At 51.9% G+C, this 26,146-nt stretch overlaps 1 protein-coding gene across 17 annotated transcripts in view; it reads right to left on the minus strand.

The window, feature by feature from the left end:
• Positions 1–26,146, minus strand: part of AGAP1 (ArfGAP with GTPase domain, ankyrin repeat and PH domain 1) — a 548,021-nt gene that overhangs the window by 257,323 nt on the left and 264,552 nt on the right. For all 17 annotated transcript variants that reach the window (XR_005783188.1, XM_040450592.1, XM_040450586.1 and 14 more), the window contains 2 exons: positions 25,605–25,760; positions 18,550–18,642 (listed from right to left, as the gene is read on the minus strand). Coding sequence is in view for 16 of the 17 variants with exons in the window: in XM_040450592.1 (XP_040306526.1) it covers positions 18,550–18,642; positions 25,605–25,760 (249 nt within the window). In the remaining variant the exon portion in view is untranslated. The remainder of the gene's footprint in view (positions 1–18,549; positions 18,643–25,604; positions 25,761–26,146) is intronic.

Consider the following 26,146-nt stretch of genomic DNA (forward strand, 5'->3'; position numbering starts at 1 on the left):
CCCCCCCCCCTCCTGGGAGAGTGTGCCCCAGCTCTGGGTCACACGCCCCCCACGCTGAGGTCTTCCTGCCCCCGGCACTGGCCCGAGGGAGCCTGCTGTCCGTCCTGCGCCTGCCACACAGCCCAGCACAAAGCCACGACCCAGCACTGCAAGGACGGAAGTCACGGTCGTGCTTGGACACCAAACGCTCCCACGTGCGTGGGATTTCCCACAAAGACACAGATGGAGAAATTAGGTATGTGGTCTGCAAAACTCAAAAGCATTTATCGTCAACGTTAGAAAGAAACCTCTTTACGATGTATAAAAAGCCAACGATTTTCCCCGCAGAAGGGAAGGAACGCTACCAGACCCCTGCTACGTGAATGAATCCTCTGCGGCAGTCAGCGTCTATTTGGCCAACACTGACTCAGACACCCAGCCGCGGCCCTTTCTTGCTCAGAGTTCTCAGCCAGTCAGAACCTGGTTAACACGGCACAGGGTGTCCGTCCTGAAAGGACGTCCGCCTTCGGAAATCAAGGTGACACGGTGCGGAGGCTGCCCCGCGCTATAAAGGACACGAAGGAAATTAATCCGTGACCAATAAAATGGAATTGTGACAAAGGTCACGAGTGGCCCGGCTCCCCCCGCACCGCCAGAACCCGCTAGGAACGGGGGGCAGCGGAAGGCGGTCCTCTGCAGGCCCCAGGACAATGCTGGCCGAGGACGGCCAGGTTCCACCGCAAGCCCGCAGCGTGGCGAACCGTCGAGACACGCGGGCTGTAGGGAATGTCCTGACGCCACCCTCCCGGTCCACGCCGTCCCAGATCCCGAGACCGGCCTCTTCCCAGCAGCCCGTCGAACGACAGCTCCAAACGGTAACACCTGATTCTCCAAGACTGAGGACCGAGCCCCAAGTGAGGTGTCCTGCAAATGAGGACACGAGCTCCGCCCTTTCTCAGAGGCACCCGCAGGGGGAAGAGCGGTAAAGGTGCCGTGAGCCCCGGGAGAAGGTACCCGTTACCCTGGCGCGGCCCAGCCCGTGCTCAGCCGTGCGCCACCCAGTGACACGCACGTCACACGCACGTGACACGCGGACTCTGCAGTCTTCGAGTGCACTTGGGACACTGCCCAGGTGAGCGAAAGCTCCCAGAACTCTCTCCACCTTCCACTCTGAGGGCAACTCGTTGTCCAGGGACACTCGAGCCTGAATCCTACCTTGGCCCGTCCTCCAGCCCTCCAGCTCCAGAAGTTTATCAGCTAAGGCACCCTCCGCCGGGCGGGTCCTCGCCGAGCCTCCCCGGGTCCTTCCAGAACAAACGCGACTCCTGGGAAGTCACATAACGCCCGAGCCTCGGCGATACCATTTCCAGGCTGTGTGACACTGTGTGAGCGACCTGATTTCTCCGAGCGCTCGCTCGGTGTGGAAAATGGGAAGTAGGCTATTACCCACATAAGGTGGTTGTGACCACTGAGGGTTTTTCCCATTCAATAACTATTTATTGAGAGCCTACTGTTCTAGAGGCTTGGGATACACCAGTTGCCAAAAAGGTAAAACAAAACAAAACAAAACAAAAAAAAACAAACAAACCTTGTGTGTGTGTTCGAGCAGGCTGACACGTGGACGGGTCAGCCCCAGGGCCTGGCACGGGTCACAGCATCGGTTGGCTCTTACTTCATTGTTTTCAACAGGTTTCCTCTTGTGGCAAATCTTGCACCCAAAAAGGTACCAGAGTCATGTCCGTTACTTCCCGGAAACCCAAGAACAAACCAGAAAACCCTCGTCCCCCAAAAAGCAAACTCACTACGATTATCTGCACTGTCCTCTCTTTGGGACATCTGTCATGATCCTGTCCAATCGCCCCACCTTCTAGCGCAAACACACCCCATCATTGGGACCCACGGTGGCCCAGGCAAGCTTCGGTCCCCGGGAGGCCTCGTGCACCCACAGCGGGAGTGTCCCTGAGCCGCCCGGTCCAAATCTCCAGCATTTCCAATTCCTGAAGCTTCTCCTGACCCGCAGGCCCCCCGTGGGCCCTCTGCCTCCCAGCCAGACACAGCCACCGCTGTGCAACGCCCTTCCGCTCACGAGGCTCAGGCTTCTCAAGTATTCTGACAGATTTCAGCGCAAGCAGATGATTCTGAAGGGAGGTCCTCTGCGACAGACCTTGGAAGCGGGACTCAGCGCCTCTGACCCAAGGTGGTGACGGACCTGACTCTCAAAGCCGGTGTCTGGTGTGGCACCCACTATTTACAGCTCACAGAGAGCCCGCGACTCTGGACGCTCCACTCTCACCCTTCCTTTGGGGGGCCGGGGCAAGGCCTCTTGGCAGGCCAGAGAACTTTTAAAAGTCATTGATAAGGTTCATTAATGTATCAAAATGTCACCTACTCAGTGTGAACCATTAAAAATTATTAGTACAAGTATTAGTAGAAATAGTCATTAAAGTGCAGAAATATCATGAGAAATATCATGGAGAAATATTCACCTTGGAGATTCACTGCCAGCCCTCACTTCCTGCTCCAAATCTCTCAGTCCTTGCATGGCAGGAGATGTGCCTATGATCTGTACCTGGGGTGCTCAGGTCAGGGCCCTGGTAAACCTCGGGGAGCTCAGGTCAGGGCCCTGGTAAACCCTGGGCATTCATGTCAGGGCCCCGGTAAACACTGGGGAGCTCAGGTCAGGGCCCTGGTAAATAAGCAAGGTGAGCTTTAGTGGAGCATGAACTTCACTCAAACATTTGGAGACAATCAGCAATTTAACCACAGAAAACATACTCAAGTGTAAGATACACTTATGAAGCTGGAGATAAAAGTCACATATATTTAAAAAATACAGCGTTTAGAGCTGTGTCCTTCTAATCCCTCGAGGGGACGTATTTCTTCTCTGCAGTGTGGAGAGAGGCACAATTCAAGACTACGAAACTGCCCAGGCTTGTGAACTGCCCCCACCCCACTTCAGGGTCAGTGATGGGACCTGGTGCTAAGTTCTCTAACAAGGGAGCCACCATCCGTGCCACGTGAAAACTGAAAGCAGTTTTCTAACTCCAGCAAGGTCACAGGCATTGGGGAGGGGGCTATAAAACCGCCGCTTCTGGGGTTGCTAAGCTAAATTCGGGTCATTTTGAAATAATCAGTGGAGGAAAGTGATAGAAGGTCAAGTTCCCGAGGAACCTGCACGAAGAACTTTCAAGATGGCTGGCCGTGCGAGAAAAGATTGAAGACGGGGGGTAAGGGGAGTGGAGGGACTTAGATGGAGTTAGAAATAAACAGAACCACAGTGCACGACGGTGAGGCTCGGCACACACCTGTTAGCCTTAGTCAGGTGCCAGGTGTGCCCAAGCAGTTACCTCCTGGCAGAAGCTGCATTTTGCTTTATGGGCCCCAAAAGAACCACGAAAACGAGGGGAACAGCAGCCACCCCATTTGTGGGCAGCGAGAAGGACTCCCTCTCGAGCACAGGGCACACACAAGTATTCCCTGTCTGCCCACCAAAGCCAACGACCGGCCAGGCGGCTCTTTCGCCAAAGGGCATGCTCAACAGTAGCCCAACGGAGGACGCCTCTTAAAACTGGGAGGGCTTTCACATTTCAGAATCAACGTTACCTTCTACTGCCCTACCTTCGTACTTTTTAATAGAGACAGGGCTGAATGCAAACACGGTCTGCTTTGCCCAACTGAATACAAATCATCATCACAGGTTTTTAAGAGCAGACGCTGAAATGCACATCCACTGCCCTGAATTTAGCCAAAGCATAATGATGCTTCGACACGTCGGTGAGGGGGGGGGGGGGCCCATCAGAAAATATAACCGACTGGCCTCAGATTAAGGTAACCCTATTTGGTAAGGAGTCTTCTATATCCCCTTTTGGGCCCCAAGTACAGCCAAAAGGTACGAGAAATGCGTGTGAGGCCACCGTGTCTGGTCTCAAAAGTCCCGAAGGACGACAGTCGCTGCCTCCCGCACAGAGCAGCATAAATTCGTACACGAAGCCCAACGTCGTTTCCCGTCCGTCAGCCAGCAGGAGGGGAAGGCGTAGCCCCGAGGCAGGGAGCCGGGCCCCAGGCGCTCCCCCTGCCAGCCTGTGGGGCACAGTGCTCTCCTCTGACCCACCCTCAATCGCCACAGGAGAAACAGGCCTCATCCTCTGCCAGTATCATTTCTAGGAGCAATCTGCACTTTCCTACAAATGGCCTTTTGTATGGTTATTCTTGCTGAATTGGAAACAATAAGACTTCCATAAATCAAGTCTGCCAAATCTCTTCCACTGTTGGTAATAAAATGAGGGCTTCCATTAGGAAAAGGGGGGAAAAAAATCAGAGAAACCTCCTCAAACACGAGACATAAAAATGCGCTTCCTTTTTGCTGAAATTATCCAGTCCCACAAATGCACGCGCTGGTTACCTTGATGAGAACACATAAAACAACAATATGCTGGTTGTAGTTAAGGCAGGTATTTTTTTTGGTTCTGCAAATACGAATGCGAGCAGTCTGATGGAAGGACGTAGCTGATCTAAGTGTGAAAAATATTTTTATTGCTCTGGGAACAGTCACCGTTAACTGAATACAACAACAAAAAAGGGGCGGAGGGGGAGAAGAGCATACAGACCCAAGGGAATTACCAAATCAATTAACAAGTAATTCAGGAACTAATTTCTATATTGCCTCTTAGCACAAAATTGTATCTTTAATTTCTCCTACAGTAAGCATGTCTATGATGGCCCTAACACACACTGCTGCCGTAAATGAGTTTACAAGGATCTCTTTTTGATTGGCTATACAATATTATTTCTTCACAGTTCAATGCCGCTGTAGCCAAGTGCTCTGAAATATTTAATTATACTGGTAGCTACCAGTTACCAATTTGCAAGACCCACAGTGAGTACAGTACATTTTAAAGAACTAGTAATCAACTAATTAAAACCACAGTGAATTCCAGATACTCCAATTACAAACAACCGCTGCGGAATATACTTAGAGGGTTTCTGGAACGGGGGCGGGAGGTGGGGGGGGGTGGGAAGGAGTTGTCGCGGAAGGTCTGGCTGTACCGTGGAGCGCGGGTGCCCCCAGCCGAAGGCCCCGCCGTGCCGGCGTCATTTAGGAGACGCGGCTGCAGCGGCCTCTGGGTTACCCGGTGCCTGGATGTTTACTGTAACCGAGGGAGTCACACGGCAAGCTCAGCCGGAGATGAGGCCGTTAACTGTGAAGACCGGGGGCGGGGGAGCTTTGGAAAGAGGCAGACGTGGGTTTGAATCCCATCTTTGCCTCCTACAGGCTTTAGGAAGTCGTGCGAGCGAAGCCTCACCTTGATCATCTGTAAGACGTAAAGAAAAGCACCCCCGAGTCTCACTGGGTTGCGGTGGGGGCATCGGCGAGCCTGCTGGATAAATAAATGGCACAGGAACCAGGTCCTTGCAAACGTGATCATTTTTAGTTATTCTCTTCCTCGTTTTCACAATAGTGAGATCAAACAGTAGGGAGCTTTAGGACGCAACTTAGGAAAAAAGTGGCCAGTCGCAATATAATCAGGGTATGTGCAAACATTATTTGTTATTTCTACCTATTTTTAAGCCCAAGGGAGAAGAAAATGCCCAGGATGTCTGCGTTAATAGTGGAAAGAGCGCTAGAGTGAGCGTCTGAAGAGACGGGTCCTGGATCCTGTCACATAATGAGGTGGAACCCTGGGCAAGTCACAGAACCTTCCCGGGGATTCAGTTTCCCCACGTGTAAACCGCGGACCTCGTCCGGCTTTGGAAACAGCATGCTTGTTACGCGAGGCCACTGTAAGTCCAGTATGAACACCAGCAGAGCACATGATTGTTTGGGTAAAAATGGAATGATGAGGAGGGGAAAAAAACCTCTTACGGTTAATACACAGCATTTGTTTCTGTTAATATATTACAAAAATACACAGATATATGAATACGTAAGGAATTACTTAAAAAAAATAGGAGAAATCTCAAATAGAACTTCAATTTTCATGCAAAAAAAAAAAAAAAAAAGATCTGAGATGAAACCCAACACATGTTGGTTGGCAGAAGGACCTCCATGAAGTTTCCTGCATTACAGCAACCTGGCATCGCACCTGGGCCAGAGTGGTGCTCAAAGCTTTACTCGCTCTTAGGATCCGCTGAGAACCTACTGTGTGCTCACCCTTCAAGGCCCACAGCCTCTGGCTCCCTGTAAGTTTGCAAACTGCCTCTCCAGTCTCACCAGGTCCGCTCACACTCCCAATGCTGATAGCACCTACTTGCCCTGGGGGTTCCTCCCACCCACTTGGGGCTCCTCCTCACCTCCCCCACCCCGCCCACCCCCTCCAGGCTCTTCCTCGCCCTGGGGCTCCCCTTAGCTGTCCTTTTGGGCTGTGAAATAATTTTGCATGGTGCATATTACTAAAAGGGCAGTAAGTATTTAAAAACACTAGTGTATATGTAACTACTGACGTTGAAATTTCCTTGATTGGAAGAGGCATTTCGTGGTATTTAGACTTCTAGCTCATTCCGTGTGAAGGAGGGGAAATTTAGCTTTGCTCTACTTACACACACACACACACACACACACACACACACACACACACGGCACCCAGGGCATTTTATTCAAGACAATGCACATTAATCAGAAGGAAATTGTCTTCATTTTTTAAAACCTACTTATTGAATGCAACTTCTATCGTTAAAAACGTTTTTACAGACTACCACCGTGGTGGTATTTCAAAGTATTTCCCCAAAATATTCATCAATTCATTGTCAGCAAAGGGAAAAATAATCACTTCCTATAGGGAACCCTGACAGAGCCCACCCTAGCCAAATGGCCAAGGTCAACGCCACCGACAGGAAGCTGCGTGGCTCTCACGTGCCCCCTACTGAGGGCACCCAGGACACGACGCTCCTGCGGTACCCCAGCCCAAGAGGCACAGCCTCAGTCCAGTCACTCCAGGCAGGGCATGCTGAAGGGCACTCGACATACCCCCGATCGGCATTTCTAAGACGGCAGCAAGCTCCGGAAGGTACGGAAGACCACGGAACACTCTCGGGGTGGAGGTGGCCAAGGGGGTGAAGCGACCCCATGCATGTGGGGACCCCGGGTTGCAGCCAGGTATGGAGTCAGAACGAGGTCTGCGGAGGAGCTCAGCGCACAGTGCCGCCGTCTGTGCCCGGCGGTGATCGCTGCGCTGGGGTTGTGTGCACCTGCCGGCCTGAGGGGGCGCTGGGTGCGGGGCTTGGGGGACGCTGTTGCTGCAGCTTTTGCAAAATTATTTCACAACCAGAAGCTGAAAATATTAAAGGCCTTCTTTGTTTCTCACCGTCTTCCTATTCACCCAACTTTAAACCAAGTATACATTTGGTGATCTGATTATTATAAATACACAGCTTTACGCTCTCCGTGATTATTTCACAAACACTTGTCACACCTCTAAATGGTCTCTGAAAGTTCCAGACGCTGTCTACCTAGCACTATTAGCTGACCATCACTAATTAAGTCCTCGTTGTGGGACATCTGTAGTTCCCAGGGTTTTGATATTATAAATAACCCTGCTATGAACATTTTTGTACATCTAAGATTCTGTCCCTCTCTCTTGGTGAATCATTCATTCCTTTGGGATAAATTTCTAGCAGAGAGATTAATAGGACAAAGTGAATAGGATTTTTTACATCCTTTATGTACTGCTACATCATCCAATGTTCAGTAACACAGCAATGCGTTTCTAAAACATCCTTTTTTTAAATGTCTATTTTTGAGAGAGAGAGAGACAGAGCGTGAGCAGGGTACAGGCAGAGAGAGAAGGAGACACAGAATGTGAAGCAGGCTCCAGGCTCTGAGCTGTCAGCACAGAGCCCGACACGGGGCTTGAACTCACGGACCGTGCGATCGTGACCTGAGCTGAAGTTGGACGCTTAACCGACTGAGCCACCCAGGCGCCCCTAAACATTCTTGTTAAACTAACTTTTGCTAAGAGTAGAATTTTATCATGCTTTGTTAGTTATAAAACAAAGCATAAAATTACTTCTCATTGTTTTAAATTTCCGATACTTTGCGTATTAGCAAAGAAAGGCCAAGTATCCATCCATGTTATTTGCTTCTTGGGGCTTTTCATTTCTGAATTGTCTCCTGAGGGTTATTTATAGCCACAGTGGTATGTCTGTACAACAGATATATTTATGTATCTCCATAAAATTTAATGCACATTAAAAATAATATGAATTATTTCCCTACAGAATAACATTGTGAGGATAAACATATTCTTGTTTTAGCACAAATTACAATCATGAAGCCTGTAGTTGATGTAGAGTGAGGTAAAATCTGGGGTAAAAATGGGGTAGAAATCTGGCAATTACAGAACACTCCAGTGTTATGAAAATTTGCAGGTTTGACATAAAAAAATTCTTACAAACCAAGTCACATAATGAAGATACTTAGATGGAATTTCTTCTGTATGAATGATAAAAAGTAGTAGAGAGGTTCTAGAAAAAAAGTTTTTGAAAATCATTTTGGTCACTGACAACGGTTTGCTTCTTTGAAGGTTAAAAAAGGTACCTCTTGGGGCACCTGGGAGCTCAGCCAGTTAAGTGCCCAAATTCGGCTCAGGTTATGATCTCACAGTTCGTGAGTTCAAGCCCCGTGTCAGGCTCTCTGCTGACAGTTCAGAGCCTGGAGCCTGCTTTGGATTCTGTGTCTCCCCCTCTTTCTGTCCTTCTCCCACTTGTGCTCTCTCTCTCTCAAAAGTAAATAAACAAACATTAAAAGAAAAATTTTTAAAAATGTACCTCTCGTGTCACACCTAAATATAGTATTCTAGGTACATGCAAGAATCAAACATAAAGAACACTGAATTAAAATTTATGCAATTTTTCAAATATAGACCAACACTGAGTACAACCTCTCCAATGGAACACACTCTTCACAACAAACGTCAAAGTTTACAATAGCGGCCTACTCGTCTACTACTTCTACTCTCCCCCTACTCACCACTGCAGGAGAGGAGCTCCGCCAGCCAGCACCCCTGCGTAAGCGTGTGAGCAGGCAGGGGAGCAGATGCGTGAAGCACACCAGCAGATTCATCAGACAAGATGGCGGCCAGGATCCCAAGACCGGATGAAGTGTCATTGGAAGGAGGAGGGCGAAGAGACATTACCTCTCCTTGAGGACAAGGTAGGTTTTTGTGGAACAGAAGGCATTCCACTTGGGCCCCAAAGACAGGAAGATAAAAGGGACCAGTAGCAACCAAAGCCATACATGTTCAAGGAGGGAAGGGAAGGAGTCCCAAGTGACCCCACGTGCCTAGACGGGTGAAACTCTCTCACGAGCCAGCCCTGATCAATCGGTCAACCTCGGGGCCTGAAGGTGACCCTGGGTCATGCTGCCACATGGGTACCAGGGTCGGTCTAAGTGCCAGACAGCACTCGCTGTCTGGCCCCGTGTGAAACATGGAACCCCACAAGGCAAGGCTACCATCTACTTGAATTTTGATCCGGTTTAGAAAAGACGGTCGCTGTGAGGACACTTTCAGTCAGTGGGAATGGGGCAGGGAAGACTTTTCTAGAAAGAAACTCAAGAGAACTCCTGGATTTGAATCCCAGCTCTGACGGCTGTTAGTGCGGAGACCTCGTCTACGGCATGACCTGACCTCCCAAAGCCTTGGACTCCTCGTCTGCTGCCGGCAGGAGTGCCGCCCTAGGTCGGCGGGGAATTAAATGAGCTCATCTCATTACGGCCTCTAGTACAGTAACTGATGCGCAACAGGCACCCGGAGAAGGAGGCCTGCACTGCCGTTCTAAACCCAACACAGCAATAACCTGCCTAATTGTGCGGACTTCCTAAGCAGGTGGAAATGGGAGCAGGTAAATACAGCGGGGTGCAGGTCTCACGGAATCGGGGAAGACTAGGTCTGGGGAGGCCCTGAGATGTTCACTGTATCTATTTTGCCTGTCTAGAAACATAACCGTATTATTTGGTACTTTATAAAAGATGTCTACGTACAAATACACTTCCCGTGCCTAAACCCTTCCGTGCTTGTTTTCTACTATTTCGTCAAATACCTACTTGTTTAATTACAGCTGCCAGCTTTGGTACTAAGGCTCTGAAAACCTGGTCATCGCCAAGTCAGCTGGAAAGAGGTCCCCTTGGCGAGATGCGGGAAAGGAGAGGGTGCTTTTGCTACTCAAAACTACCTGGTGAAAATGTCACTGCCTGCTGTCTTTCCTGAGAAGAGGACCCCTTCTCTAGAACTCGGGGCGAGAGGCTCTGGAGCCAGCACCAAGCAGGAGCCCGCCGTGGGCCCAGAGTGCGCGTTGGGGCCACGGTGGCCCCAGGACGCCTGGGGTACCAGCAGGTAAGGCCTGGGCCCCGCCCCCATTTTGGGGGGAAAGTGTCCAGTCCAGCAGCCAAACGCCCCACGGGGTTCCGCTCTCGCTGTTTTTTACACAAAATGTGCGATTTTGATAGCCGGTGTCACTCCTCTGGAGGACAGGTGTCCACGTTCTATTCACAAAGGACAAAAGCCAGCTTGGGAGGAGTCCCTGTCTGTGGTCGAGGTTCTCACATGCAGAGACCCCGCATCTTCCATTCACAGCTGCTCAACGGAACAGAAATGAAGTCCGACTGTGATGCTAGGACTCCCTCAGGCGTCGTCGCAAACCCTCTGTTTCCACGCGGCGTTTGCAAACGTGCGGACTGTGGTGAAGGGTCCGCAGCCACGCGTCATGCGTCGGGATCTGAACCTTCACGGTGAGGTCCTGGCGTTCCTGCCACCCCTTTCAAGAATGAGATGTATGACTCTCTGGGCCTCCCCTCTACCTGGGATACACTAACACACAGCACTGTGGCCTCTATCAAAGGGACAGGTCAGGTGACTTGGGACACAACTGATCGTGTGTTTCTGGAAGGCCAGCAGGGGAGCTGGAAGATAAACCCCAGCACCACAGGCACTCGTGGACTCAACCAGCGTTTCCTGGCCACCCCCAGCCACAGGCCTGACATCTGCTCATTGTCCCGAGGAGCTACCTTTGCCCGGGAAAGCATCCACCGAAACCACGGACTATTTCAGTGTCTCTTTTGAAAAGCCATCTGAAGGGTCTCCACTGCCTTAGCGATCATGAGATGTGCCGCACACAGAGGGAGCTACATGCTTGGTGACAGCACGCGTTCCCCTAACGTCTTATTTCAAGCGACCGCCGTTTACTGAAACTTAAGAGGATTTATGCTGAAACTCTCAAGCCCGGACATTCTGAATATTGTGTTTGTTGACCAGGACACGGAGCCCCACAAAGTGGGCTCTTTCGATTCTCCAACATACGGACAGGAATATGGTGGCCTTACCTCGTAACATCTGGAAGGCCTAAGGCAGAAGAATATCATAAAGACCGTTGCAGGTGGCCCTGTGGTCACGCCCACCTGAGCTCCTGTCCCAGCTCTGCTATGATCGGCCCCACATTATGGGCTGATTTATGTGCCCCCCAAATCGAGATGTTGAAGCTCTAACTCCCAGTGGGACCATACTTGGAGACAGGGAACCTCAGAGGGGTAATGGAGGTTAACTCAGGTCCCAAGGGTGGGGCCCTACTCCAGTATGACTGGTGGCCTTTGCAGCAGAGGAACAGAGCCCAGGAGTAGCTGCACAGAGGACAAGCCGTGTGAGGACAGAGCAGGAAGGCAGCCATATGCAAGCTGGGAAGAGAGGCCACACCGGAAACCAACCCTGCCATCCCCTTGATTGCGGCCTTCCCGTCTCTAGAAGCCAACGTCTGTTGCTGAATCCCCTCGTCGAGGGGGTCTCTGTCATCCCGGCCCTCACAGCCCTCGCAGGCTAACTCACTGTGTGATGCTGGGCAAGTTCCTTTTTTCTCGGGCCTTCCTGTTCTCATCTGTCGAATGGAGACAGTTTCTGGCTCTCAGAAACAGTCAGCGTTGGCCACTGCCGATACTCTTACAGATTTTAAGTACCCGGCATCGTAAACCCTACGGGATAAAGTAGCAAGAGGGAGGAGACCCTCGTATTAGGAAGCACAGTGGCCATGATGGCTCTGCAGAGGTTGGCCCTCGGGGACACTGCCTGCAGGTGCAGTCCCCTTATGGGGAGCCTGGAGCCCCGAGCTCTATGCTGTCCTAAGTCCCCCACCCCCACCCTACCACTGTGCGGAAACACGGCAGGACGCTCCGCAGCGGACACGGGGAAACCAGCACCCCTCCCAACATCCCATTAAGGCCAGCCAAGGCCTTTGGCCACAGGACATCCCCAGCCCTTCCAGACTCCCCTCCTCACATCCTCTTCCGGCACCCCTCCTTCCCGCCGCTCTGCTCATTTTGTCCCCCTCCTGCCTCTGGTGGCTGCCTCCCCATCCCCTACCCTCTACCCTCCTCCCCCTCCTCCTCCCCACCTTTCTGGCTCAGTAGAGTCCATCATTCCTTAGCTCCTGGGGCTCCCAGCGTCCCTTCCACACACTTATTCACCAGGACTGCGGTCTTCACCGCGCATCTGAGCCCGGCCTGGGTCGTGGACATCTTCCCCAGCACGGAACCCAGTGCATGTCTACACAGGAGAGCATGTGACTGCTATAGGCTGACTGTGCCTGATAAGAACCAATGCCCAGAACAAATATTACTGATTCAACCCGACAAAACCAAGTTCTGGCAATGCCTGCCAACATCCGCTTTGGGGAACGTTCCTCTTCTCGTGTGTGAGCTTATGTTTCTGAGCTCGTTGGGAATTGGGTTTCACCATCACTGTTGAACTTTTAGAGAAAATAAACAACATTTTGCTGAAATGAATCACTTAGTCAGATATTATCCCAGCTCCTGGATTATGGATACACAGAGGACACATTGAGTCTTCCTGGAAAGAACATTATGTCTGCACGGCAGTTTACAATGTACAAAGCACTTAGGCACACACGGCTTTGTATTACCTACCCTCCTGCAGCCCAGCCAGCAAGACCGGGGAGGTATCGTTTGAAACTGCCTCGCAGATTTATATTTAAATGATGGGTTCGGCATTTCGGTTAATGTAATTTCTTCAAGCATTTTGTACAGACCGTATTATCGTCCCCCTACATTATCACAAAGGGGTCTGGGGGTGGGGGGGGAAGCGTGTCCCATTTAGTCAAAGACAGACGACTGTAACTTCCTGCCGAGGCATCCAGACATTCTGCACTGTTTTTCCAACGACGGTGTGATATTTGAGGAGTCAAATTAAAAGCATGTGACGCACCCACCTGACCCATTAAATTAATAATCGTAATTGGCTGAGTCTGTCGCGAACCAGGCCAGATGCAATGCTCTCAGGGAGTTGTTCACCCGAGTGAGGTAAATTAGCTTTCAGGGCACTGGGGTCCACGTCAGTAAATTATCTGCTTCTGGGGAACTAACCGGGCCCCTGATGCCCGCGCAGACCTGATTTGCCACATGGGTGAACAACGTATTCTCAGGGCGCCTTTTGCTCACCTTGGCTCCTCTGTGGTCAGGCCTGACCGCCGTGAGCCATCGCGCGGACACCTTGCAGATGCTGTGGAGAGGGCGGCGCAGGCCCCCAGAACCGGCCTCTATCCTGCGCTCCTGGGAGGAAGAACACGGCGTCCCCTCCTCTCCCTCAATCTCCCCAAAGTCTCAGCCTGGTCTCCCTCTGCCGACGCACCGGCTGGCAGTCGACCAACCGGCCGCGAGCAGGGTCCAACTCTGAGAGGTGAAAGTGAGCGTCATCAGGGGGCTTTTATTCCGTCAGCCCCACACATTCCACCCCCTCGTGCTGATCACGGGTACCAGACAACACGGGTCAGCGGCCTGCGGCAGGCTGGCCGAGGGGATTAACTCCAGAGGCGCCTTTCACTCCATCGACAATTGCTTCTTTCTACTCAGCTGAGAATCAAAACCGTGCACTGCTTCAAACAGTTCCTATGCCCGTCGGCGGAGTGCTACCGGAAAGTTCCACGCCGGTCAGCGCTTCCGCTCAAGGCTCGGGAAGGGTTTCCTGGGGGCTCCGGGCGGCCGTTGACAAGTGCCCACTCTCCCCGGCCGACTGTCCGCTCCGGAGGGGACCTTGACAACCAGGTTCGAGGTCAAAATTAAGACTTAAAAGCAGGTGTTCTGAGGACACTTCATGCCTTTGGTGTATCCGTGGGGCATCACAAACTGAAGTGTGCTGACCTCGGCCCGCAGCGCTACCCCTCAGGCCCCCGAAACCCGGAAAGGGCCTCAGCCGGATTCGCAGACCAAGAGCCCACGGCCCGGCGACTCCCATGTGACTGCCACAGCGGCCACCCCACGCACCCTGCCCACAGACACCTCTCTGCTTGCCTTTCTTCAAAAGCCACAGAGACTAGTTCCTCTCAAAATATCAACCAGTTGATGAAACAGATTAAAAAAAAAAGCTTCTTCGAGCAGGAAGCAGACGCTGTGTTTTGTCCACGAATCTAAAAGTCCCTGATGAGGCCTGCAGGCACCTGCTGCTTCGAAAAACAAACCAGCAGGCCAGGGACACCCTCGTGATGACGGAGACAGGCCTGCGGGGGCCCGCGGGAGGGGTCTGCACTGACAGAGAGGGGTCTCTGCCGCAGCCTGACTCGGATGGCCCCCTACTTCCAGGACCTCTCGCTCCTGATGGAGAACGGGCATCCCAGGGAATACCTACCCCGCTTCGGGCGGGAGACTAACGCCAGAGAAATACTGGTGGCCTGCCTCAAGGTGGGGGGGGGGGGGGGGAGACCAGACTCCACACAGACGCATAATGAAGCAAAGACGGTTTTTGCTCTTTGTGATTCTTCGAGGTCTTGCAGGAGAAAAACATACTCTCAAAGTATTCAGCGAGGGGCTCGTGCGTCCCACCAGATAAAACACGTGTATGTCTTTCAATTGTGTAAGAAGCGCAAGACAAGCGGCCCAAGGTCGGGGATGTTGAAACAAACCACAGTGCCCGTTACTGGGCGGGAGGCGAGGTGAGGCCCGGCTCCGGCCAGGAGTCTGCCGGGAAGGGGAGAGGCCAGGGCCGAGGCTGTGTATGTGTACCGTAATATAGAGATTAAAAAATGCCAAAGGGAAAGAAAGAAAAGAGAGCACACAGCTGCCGTCCCCCAAACAGACCTCCCATCTGCCACCCACGATTTCCATGTCACCTTCTCCGGGCTCATTTGTACTTCATTAACTGCCATTGACTTAACAAGATTTATGCAAATGACACCATAGGAGCTCCCTAACTCCCACTGCAATCAAGTGATTATGTATGTACAACTCTCCACAGCAATGAAAAATTAATACGTGACAAGCCCACTCGCCGCTGAGCCGGGCCTCTGGCTTTTTTTTTTTTTTTTTTTTCTTGCTTTGCTTTTTAATTTTTATTCCAACAGACTTTATCTTATTAGTTAAAAAAAAAAGAGAGAGAGAGAGAGAGGAATAAAAATAAAGGAAAAACAGAACTCTCTGAACCAATTCTCCTCTAAGGCCCCAGAAAGGACAAAAAAAGGAGAGGTGGGCCCGGGTCCTCGAGAAACGAAATTACTTTGCAGAAAAATCAGTTATGTTCTTGATGAGGAATCTTTAACCGCGGAAAAGGGGAAGTGAAGGGATCCTCGCCTGTCACGATCCAGCTAGCTCCCACGCTGGGGGAAGGAGCCGCTGTTCCCACAATGAACGAGTTGTAAAACGTGAGCAGAACATGGTGAAAATAATCCACTGGAACGTGAGCGTTCCACAGGAACACAAGTCGGCTGCAGAGCGGGCTCAAGGCCGCCTTGGCTTGGGCCTTCCCGGATCCCCAGGAGGAGGGGCAGAAGGGAGCCTGCCTCGATCAAACACACCGGCCGGAGCGACACCCACCAGCCTCACCGGCCCCGGGGGGGGGGGGGGGGGGGGGGGGGGGAGGGGAGTGAGTCCTCCCAAGCCCAAGCCCGGAGCGCGAGCGTGGCCGCGTCGTTCCCGGAGGGACGTGTTGTGGCCTCTGGAAGTCTCAGACGTTTCTTCTTTGTAGGCAGAAGGTTTTTGTTTTTTTGTTTTAAGGTCTGTTTATTCTTTTGAGACAGAGAGGAGGTGCGGGGCGGGGGGGGGGGGGGGGAGAGGGAGAGTCTCAAGCAGGCTCCGTGCTCTCGGCGCAGAGCCCCACGTCGGGCTTGATCTCACAAACCGTGAGACTGGGACATGAGCCACATGACGCTTAACCGGCTGAGCCGCCCGGGCGCCCCTGGGCAGAAGGCATTTTTGTCTGAGGTCAGGGCTCACGTGTTTCATTTAAAACACGTCACTTTGCCTTCTAAGCTTTCTGAAGGTTTTTCCCCCACAGGCTGCGCAAGGAGCAGAGGCGCTGGGCTCCGAACCCTGGCCCCCTCGCTTCCCTAAGCCGCCCGGTCTGGGTTTGGACACAAAGTGAGGGCGACACGGCCACCTCAACGCGGCAACGTGGAGGGTTCAAGGGGACACGAAGGGAAAAGCGCGTAAACCGTAAGTGTCTTTTATACCTCTGCGGCCCCGGCTCCTCGTTTCCTCTGGCTGGAGTCGCGACGCTGGGAGGGTTAGGAATTCAGACCATCTCTGATGATCTCGGCTCCTTTATAAACACGGCACACACGGGCGTGGGAGACAAATCTATATGACCGTCTCTGGACCCACATCAATCCCGGGGACCCACAGAAAGGCTCCAACGAAAGAACCCCGAGCAGGACTGACTTGAAAATCCAGTGTTGCTGGAATTAAAAAAAATTCTCTCTGGAATGTCTGCATCCCAGCGTTATGGGAGACGCCGGTATCATCCAGAGCCCACTTAACAGATGAGGAATCTGAGGCCTGGAACATTCTGCCGCAGCGGGGGGGCTCTGACAGGTGTGCACTTCCGGGGAGGGGTCCACCCGTGGCTGCACGTGGGGGCAGCTACGGGGGCAGAGAACTGCACGTGCTCCCCAACGACGATTCCTCGGGAAATCAGACCATGATTTAGATTTTGACGTGATTATTCTGAACATTCACAATTGAAAGGCTTCCAAGGACTGGATGATACTCATTTTACGCTTGATGGTCAACTCCAATCGGCACACGTACGGAAAACCCGGCCCGTAAAGCACCCCCCACCCCCCGCCCACTGCAGACGAGCCGGGTAGAGATTGAGTGAAGGTTCCAATTACACCGGGGGCCTGCCCGGCTCGCGCACAGACAGCAGCCCCCTCCTCGGCAATAGGCGTGAATTGAGGAAACAGTCTGGAATTAAGTTTTAATATTCCCAAAAGGAAAGGTCCCAGGACCGATGTTTTAAACGAGAGAAAAAGGAGTTAAATGGTTTTCATAATTCTGGTTGAAACGGCGTCGGTGGCAGAAAGATCACACGTTGAAATCGCCTTATTAGACGGCTCCATTTATAAATGAAGGCACACAAAGAAAGAAAAAGTAACTGAACGTCTCTTGTGAAAACACCCCGTGGAGTGCCTGCTCGGGCCTCTCCCGGGATGCCAGGGCTCTAGCCAACCTGTTCCGGTACGTCCACACCGAACCCGCCCGGCCCCTGCGGCTGCATTCCTGATGGCGCAAAGGTGTGTGTGCACCAGACTCTGGCCCTTTGTGAGGGCGGCCGGGGCCGAGCCGGGCTGCCGAAGGGTTTGGGAAACGGCCCAGGTGCCCGCAGTAGAAGCTGACAGAGAGCGATCACCCAGAGGGACAAACTGGTCACAGCCGTGTTCTCAGGAGGCAGAGTTATTATTCTGCCCACAGATTTTTTTTTCCCCCCTCCTCTCTCTCTCAAGCAGAACGCACTCTCAATCAACTGGACTTCGCAAATACTTTCACAAAGTAAAAGACGCTATTTCCAGGAGCCACAGCGTTGGGTCCAAGTCTTTATTTTTATTTTCCTTGGGAACGTAACAGCAAAATACGTCACGTGAATTCCCACTTTACTTGAGACACAAAGTCATTTGGTTCCCGGTTTCTGGGCTAATGAAAACCTATTCCAGGCTAGCAACACAGGCCAAAACAAATGCTTGAATTCAAGTCCTGTTGTGTAATGAGGAAGTTTAATTAAGGCCCCACATTACAGCTGTAAATGTTCCTTTATATAATAAGGTCTAAATGAAACTGAACCTAATCAAAGTTACAATTCCTTCATTAGCAAATTACAAACAAGAGCGCGCAGCTGACACACCGGCTATGATTATCACAACTAATTGCCTCGTTGTTACAAACCAGCCTGAAACAGTGTTCAGATGTCCGTCTGCGAGAGCAAATTAGGGCCACATCGGGCTATTCCTGTGATCACAAGGGGCTCTTGTACAGCGATCTGATTTACCCCTGTCGACTGGCGGCCAGCGGCCCAATCAAAGCCGAGCTACAAAGGCGGCCTTTGAAGCCAGCTCAGCCTCGAAACACTCTCCATATGCAGCGGGCAGACTGTACTTCATTAGATCTGTTGTCACATTTTCCCTCTTCTTATTCTAATGATCCTATTTTAATACACACAGGAACCTCTTCTAATTGATGTCAAGTGAGTGACTTCTACATTCATCAACAGAGCACATCAAACAAACCTTGGTGCACGAGCCAGCATCATAGCAAGGAGAGACCCGAGGTGTGCCTCCAGCGCCAGGAAGGGAAGAAAGGGGGAAACGGCGTACCTGTTTAATTGGGATGGCTCGACCGCTCCCGATGCTGTCTGCTCGGCCCTCCAGGCCTTTCTTCTCTTTGTCTGGGTCACTCCCTTTCCGAGACTGCAAAGCAAAAATAAAGTTAGCATTTGGGTGAGGGCTGCGGTTCACGGATCTGCAGGTCTGCCCTTATTTGAATAGTTTCTGCACACCCATACGGAGAAGCCACGGACGGCGTGCGCGTGTATGCACGCACGTCCGAGAAGCAGACCGTTTAGTACTTTGAATTTCCACTGATCTGTCATTTTACACAGGCTTTTCTCAACTTTTCTCCCTACTTTTCCACCGCAGAATTACCTTTTAATTCTTTTTTTTAAAAGAGTTCAAAATTCAATTACCGGAAACCAATGGACCATACAGCGAAGCAACACCCAACAGGAAAACACGTTCTGGGCCTGCAGTTAATACAGCCAAGGAGCAGAGGCCTCCTTCTGTGCAGCTTGGTTGAGAAACCGACCACGTAAACGTATATATTTAACGAACGTCTGAAGGATTTCTAAATTCTGCTAACGACGGAGCTGGGCGATTGAACAGTACACCCTTCATTCGTATCTAGGTGCCGTTAATGTTTTTTATTTTTTTAAATTTTTTTAGTGTTGCTTTTGGATGGTTAGAAAGCAACACCCTCCACATCCAACTGGCCTGCCACACCGCAAAACATAACAGAGGGGAAAAAAGTTGAAAGTATCTCTTCTGGCAAAATATCTGCGCTTGGGAGAAAACGAGCGGCTTGGTCGGCCAGGTCGGTCGAACAGCCTTGTTGGTGGAGTTGTCCACGTTCCGTGAACGGCCCCGGGCGCGGGCGACCGGCGGGGAGGGTGGCCGCGTGCTGCCCGGGGAAGACGCGACCCCGCGCACGCCGTGACTTCGGCAAGTGGAAGGCGCGCCGCGGCTCAGTCTCCGTCTCTCGATGGCATGAGAGAGAGTGTGAGCACAATGATTTTCTGACAGATTTATTTTATTATGAGAGAAAGATCTGAAACTCGTCCTCCTTAATAACTGTGCTGACAAGTGACAACTTCACTCCATTACTTTTCAATGGGAACATTACTCACGCAATATTGAAAATGGAGAAACATTTTCATGTGCTTTTCAAATCGGAGATGATATATGAAATGAATAGACTTTGCGGTGTCCAGTGCTGCAATGAAAAGCTAATGAAATCCAGTTTCCGAGGGGTGTAAGACAGGGCAGCTGAGTTTTTTTAAATATTAAAAGGGGCAACGTCACGGGGTGAGAGAGGAAAGTCCCTGCGATAAACTCAGATGTGGCGCTTCAAAGAGCATGTGTGCTCGTTAGGGAACATGCCACATTGCTGGTGTAAGAGCCAACGTTCACTGAACACCTACTACGTGCCAGACACTGTGCACCGTTTTTCTTTAGGAGGCTAGAAGCCTGGCATGGGGTAACAGGACATAAAACCAGCAGCAAAGAGAAAGTTGAAGAAAAATGTAGAAGAAAGTTTGTCCATTTGGGCTAAAAGGGAGCCCATTCCTTGTCATGAATTTTAGCCACAGGGTAGGGGCTCACTCTTCTAATTAATTCTTTAATTAATAACGTACAGTTACAGCCATGAAATAGCCCTAAATTCTCCTTTTGCCATATCCTAACGTGCTCGGGCAAGTCGGAACTCGAGGTTTCTATTTGTAAAGTAAGATTCAAAGCTCCCAGTGATAATATTTAAAAAAAAAAAACCAAACTTTTTTTTTTTTTAAATCAACAGAGATCATTAATGATACTTCTGAAATCTGGTTAATTCCAAATTTCCCAATTTGAAAAATCCACCTTCATTATTCTCTATTAACCAGAATAATTAACAAAACAAACAAAAAATTAACATCTTCCTCAAGGCAGCACATCTGTCCCCACAGTCCCCCTGTCTCTGAGCAGGAGACTTCCAGATCCTGCAGAAGCAGGTTCTGGAGAACCAAACTCAGTGTCTGATCATGCACTGGGAGGTGAATGACCTTGAAAGTTAGTAAGACTCCACCGCCAAAATGCCCCAGAGGCTCCCGGACGGCTCTAAGGTTCTGGTGGAGACGGCCAGAACACGGACGTCTCAGGGACCGCGATCCTCAGTCCCACGACTGCTGTCCCCCAGCAGGCTGCAGTACCCGCCAACAGGACAGAGACCCAAGGGCCACGCGGAGACAAACCCGCCGGACATAAGCACCGCGACGCACGTATCTTCAGTAAGATCCCCTGAGCCATCCGCCAGCCCTGAGACGACACCAGCCGCAGCGCATCCTTGTGCTCGTGCTGAAATGGCTCCGTGACAGCCTCCGGTACAGAGCGGCTGCGGGCGCCAGCTGCGCGTGTCAGGAGTCACCGCGCGACGCGACCGGCCAGGTGCGCACAGCTGGCGCCCAACAAGGGCTGATCACACTCCGCAAGGGGGTCGGCAGCGGCCCGGAGAGAGACCTCCACCCTCGCCGACACCGAACACGGGGGCCAGGAAGAGAGAGACAGCCCCGTCGCCACCTCCATCTTTGCAAAAATGTTTACCTTTCCCCACGTGATGCAAGAAGCCATGGAGGGGACCCCCGTCGCCAGCTGCGCACGGGGACAGGAAGCATCGCTGAAGAGCCCTCACCGCCGGACAGAAGCCTGCTTTTCCCCTGCAAGCCATCACCAGTCAAAGGCTGCCGGGCCACACGGTGACAGGACCCACACTCTCCTCTATGACACACAAAACACAAACGCGTCTATTCACACCATGAACCTCGCTGCCTGTTTTTACGGAGAGTTTCTTGGAGTCTTTTCACAACGTGGTCACTGGGTACGCCTGGCTCTGTTCTAATGGGATCGGCGTGACAGGGTGAGGTTTTGAAAGGATCGTGTCAATGACACTGTTATTTTAACATCTGAAAAGAGGCAAGGCAAGGCAGCGCGCAGTCACAGACACATGCCTTAGTTGCAGACACGGATACAGACGATAAACACCAAACTCAAGGTCATGCTGATCCTCAGACACGTTGCAGGGGTGGGGGTGGGGGGGGTGGGGGCTGTATTCAGGACGCACACCTGGAGGGCTTCAACTTTTACCCAAGACGTGTTATTTCTTTAGTAGGAGCAGCAGCGGCAGCAAAATGCTTGTGTTTGATGAGCTGGGTGGTAAGTACGTGCACGTGTTTTTTACTCCTCTGTATGAAAATATTTTCTCGTACAACATCTTAACCACATGTACTTTAGTGCAACGACACGGAATTAACTGTCCTAAGAACCCATATTAGAAAACCAAACACTGAATGGACGGAGCCTTTTAATACTTCTTTTTCTCAAAACCGTGGTTTTTTTTTTTCCAAAGCAAAAAGCAAAGTTAAGGTATTATTTACCTTCTGATGGATCCCTACTGCAAATGTAACACGAACTGGCTACCACAGGAGCGATTTTAAGTTTATTCTAGCTTGTGTGTTTATCCCAGTTTATTCTAGAGTGCATGTGATTTCTGTCTAAAAACGCACGTATATGCAAACAAACATCTGTGACTGCAAAACGTGAGCCCGGAGTGGTGGGTACGTTGCAGGTCTATTCTGTGAAATTTATAAGCACGGTATTTGAAAAATGATGTGTGTACTACTTAATTAACTCTGGCCTCTTTATGACGGTCTAATAAATAAGGTGGACAGCGCCCCTTCACCCGGGTGTTACAGTTCCAGGCTGTAGGGATCTTTACTAAGATGTTCGCCATAAGGCACATCTGTCCTCCTACTAGACGCTTTTAGATAAATACACGTTTTGCCAATTTGAGCCCATAATTACCAACGATTGCCAAGTATGAAGAGCCTGTGAATTTTACGTATTTAAAAATAGGTGCACGCTACTAGTAATGAGAATCTAGTTCCCTAATTGCTACAATTTCAAAATTAATTTGCCGCTTTTCATTCCTTGGATGACACTGACATCTAGTGGAGTTAATATTTCTAAGCTCTTCACCTTAAAAATACACACACGTCACCATCACCACCGCCACGGATTCGTTCGACGACAAACCCAGTAGTGGCCCACATCTGGCTCCCGCCTGGGATCGCAGCCTTTCTCCTTAAACACCACGAGGCAAACCCACCGTGGCGTTGGCTTCTTTCATGACCCCAAGTTTCTGTTCCCGCCAAGAACAGCAGCGCAGCTGGACTCAATTTCTGAAACGGTTTACTCTCAAGACTGTTTCCCAACATTTAAAGAGAGGGTGGGCAGGAGTAACTAACAGGTTCTCGGGCAGGCTTCTGCGTTATCAGATACGCTGCTCCTGGCATGACGAAAGGGGGTTTTCAGTAGCCCTCAGGGGGCACTTTGCTGGCTCTGGCACCTGCCTCGCCTGGCCGGGACAGCTGGGGGTCCGGCCTCCTCTCGGACGCACGCACGGCCCAAAGCAGCAGCGAAAAGACCATATCCTCACCTCTCTGCTCTCTCTCGCCCCTTCTTCTTCTCCACAACACTTTCCCTTGAACGTGGGTTGACTCTCGCAAGAACTACTCCTGACAGAGAGGAAAACCAGTCTCTGCAGACAGCAAGGAAGTATGTATCAACCGAGTTATTATTACTCGCATTCTTCCTGCCTTAAAGTTTTCTCCTTTGTAAGCGACCGGGGTTGTCATGGTCACCTAGTGGGCAGGGCCAGGGATGAGATTTTCTGGCACGTTCCAACTCCAGAGCCAGCCTCGTAAGGGGCAGGAATGGGGATGGGCCACCGCTCTCTTTATCGATAGCCCCCTTTTTAACGATATTCCCTGGCTTCTCACCTCTTTCCTTGGAATAGAGACCAAAGCCAGTGACCGGTAAATGTGACCCTGGGAAATGACGGTGAGCCTGAGTGTCCTTTCTTCCTGCTGGGCCCTAACAGGTGTGGCAAGGATACAGAGAACTTCCTGGTCTGTGTTCGAAGCCCTCACTGCTCCCTCACTCACGCCCGGGGGGCGTCCTGCTCACCGCCGACCCTCCCCGCGCCTTCGGGACTTGGTGTCCCGAGTCCACGAGTCCCAAGTGAGCACGCAGCCTGTCTGTGGGTGACATCTCCGCAGCCAAAGACCCTGGCCTGGGGTGCACGGGGCTCCCAGTGTCGGGCCGAGGTGGGGACTGCTATCACTCTTGGGTGTGTAATTTCACTACGCGGCCTCTGAAGCCATGAACGAATTTAAGCAAACCGGACGCCCGCCTCCCCTCCCTCCCAGGCTGTCACGTGGTCCTGCACCTGCTTTTGCTTTGCGCCGTCCGAAATCCTTTTTCTGACTGCAACAGCACCGAGAGAAAAACAAAGGCCAGGCCACGAAGGCCCTTTGCCCCCACGGAGGATTCCTCCAGCAGCACTGTCCACAGAGAATGCTGCAGTTTGCAGCTCAGAGAGGCTAAGCAGCTCGCCGAGGGGGACCAGCGGCCAGCAGTGGAGGCTGGGGTCCGAGCCTGGTCTGTCTGGTCCTCGCTCTGTGCCTCCCGCAGCAGCAGCATCAGGCAGAACCCACGCGGTACGGCACAGAAAAGGGGCGGGCCCGTTGGCAGCCGACCTTGGCGGTTATGACGATCCAGTGGGAAAGTGGCCTCGAACGTGGTAGGAAAGGTGCGGGGGGTGTTACCGTGCTCGGCAGCCACACAGGTCACCAGAACGCCATCTCTAAATAAGGGCAGCAGGTGAGCAGGGCCCCCAGCCACCCCTGCAGAGCCCCCCTTTAGGTCAAGACAGGAAACACTGGGCTTATCCGCACCTCGGTCAGCAGCAATCCACCAAAAGGACAAGCCCAGTGGGTTAACACGGGGCACCAACCGACATTAGGGGCCGGGTGACTCTCTGGCGTAGGGCTGGCGGGTACTTGTAGGATATTTAGCAGCAACCCCGGGTGCTACCCATGACCCGACCGGCTCCCAGTTGTCACAACTCACAGTTTCTCCAGAAACTGCCAAATATCCCCAGGAAGCAAAAACACCCTGGTTGACAACCACTACGTTAAAAGCATATACTTGGGCACCTGGTGGCTCAGTCAGTTGAGCATCCGACTTCAACTCAGGTCATGATCTCACAGATCGTGGGTTCGAGCCCCGTGTCGGGCTCTGTGCTGACAGCTAGAGCCCGGAGCCTGCTTCAGATTCTGTGTCTCCCTCTCTCTCTGCCCCTCCCCTGCTCGCACTCGGTCTCTCTCAATAATAGTCATAAGATAAAATAAATAAAACAAAACAAAAGCATGTATTTTTAATGCACAGACCGGGTCCCAAGAAAGAAAAATGTTCTTCTCAAGGCAAACAACTCCAGTCACAGGACATGTGTTCTGCCTGGAGTTCTGGGCTCAACTGCAGAGCCTTTCACGATTGATTGGTAATGTCTGCCGTGTGTACGGGAAGGGATTCAGTAGTAGCGCCTTTGCCTCCCCCCTAGTTCAGGGGTTCTCTGCCTCCCAATCGTCCAGGGAGCTTCTAAAAACGACACATGCCTGGGGCCCACATACAGGCCCTGAGTTCATAAATCTAAGCCCAGAGAGCTGATTTACAGTTTCTAAAAGGCTCGGTAAGTGACTCTGAAGAAGAGTCCAAGAGGAGAGCCTCACGTCCGCCAGCCTCTAAAAACACTGAAGGCTCCTGGTGCCGGGAGCCACCCCCCCAGTGGTAGATTCTCAGGCGCTACAGCCTGAGAAGAAGGAGGGGGAGCTGTGCATCGAAATGGCTTATGAGTCTCACATGCAGGTTAGAGGCACACGTCTGGGAATTGTGGCACAGTTCTGTCACCTCCTCGCAGCCAACGTGACCGGTCTTTCTCTGGAGACGGAGACGATCACGAGGTCGTAAATCCTGTCCACGAGTCCTCGCTTTTCCCTGGGACACCCGCTCCCGAATGCCCCGCGCCCCGCGCCCCGCGCGTTTTACTCAGTACTCCAGCCTCTGCCTCTCATCGTTTTCCCAGGCTTCCACAGAAACCAGCGCTCCGCTCCTTAAGTCGGCGTGGATGCTACCAATGCTTAGTGGGGATTCTACAACTAACAGGTGGACAGGAACTGAAGCTGTGGGGAGCCTCCCTGCAGCCCCCTCCCGGGGACGACACTCACGGTGAAGAGGTTGGACCGGCGCTTGGACTGCTTCCGGACGGGTGTGGGCGTGTTGGCCGTGGGAGGGACGTCGATTCGAAGCTCCTTCTGGCTGGTGCTCGGCGTCGACGGGACGGAGGAGGAATAGTCGCTTAAGCTCCCGCCTCCGTTACTCGTCTGCAACAACGAAACACCAGGGTTTTACTAACGGCACGCTCCAGGGGCCCAACGCCGCCACCTCGGTGGGGCCATAAGCGACAGGTCAGCACGTCACGCCGAAGAGACGCCCGCGAGACAGGCCAGATAGCTTCTCAGACGCGGCAAGGTGATTAGCATCACGTAGAACACGGCCTAACTCTAGAACATCCCTATCTTCTCGCGAAGTCGTTTTTTCCTAAGAAAAGTGACTTAAGAAAGAGAAGTCTCTGTCATTTGCTTTAAAAATGGTTGGGGCGCCTGGGTGGCGCAGTCGGTTAAGCGTCCGACTTCAGCCAGGTCACGATCTCGCGGTCCGTGAGTTCGGGCCCCGCGTCGGGCTCTGGGCTGATGGCTCGGAGCCTGGA

The sequence above is a fragment of the Herpailurus yagouaroundi genome, unplaced genomic scaffold (genome assembly GCF_014898765.1).
Source record: "Herpailurus yagouaroundi ecotype Mexico unplaced genomic scaffold, PumYag 202, whole genome shotgun sequence".
NCBI lineage: Eukaryota > Metazoa > Chordata > Mammalia > Carnivora > Felidae > Herpailurus > Herpailurus yagouaroundi.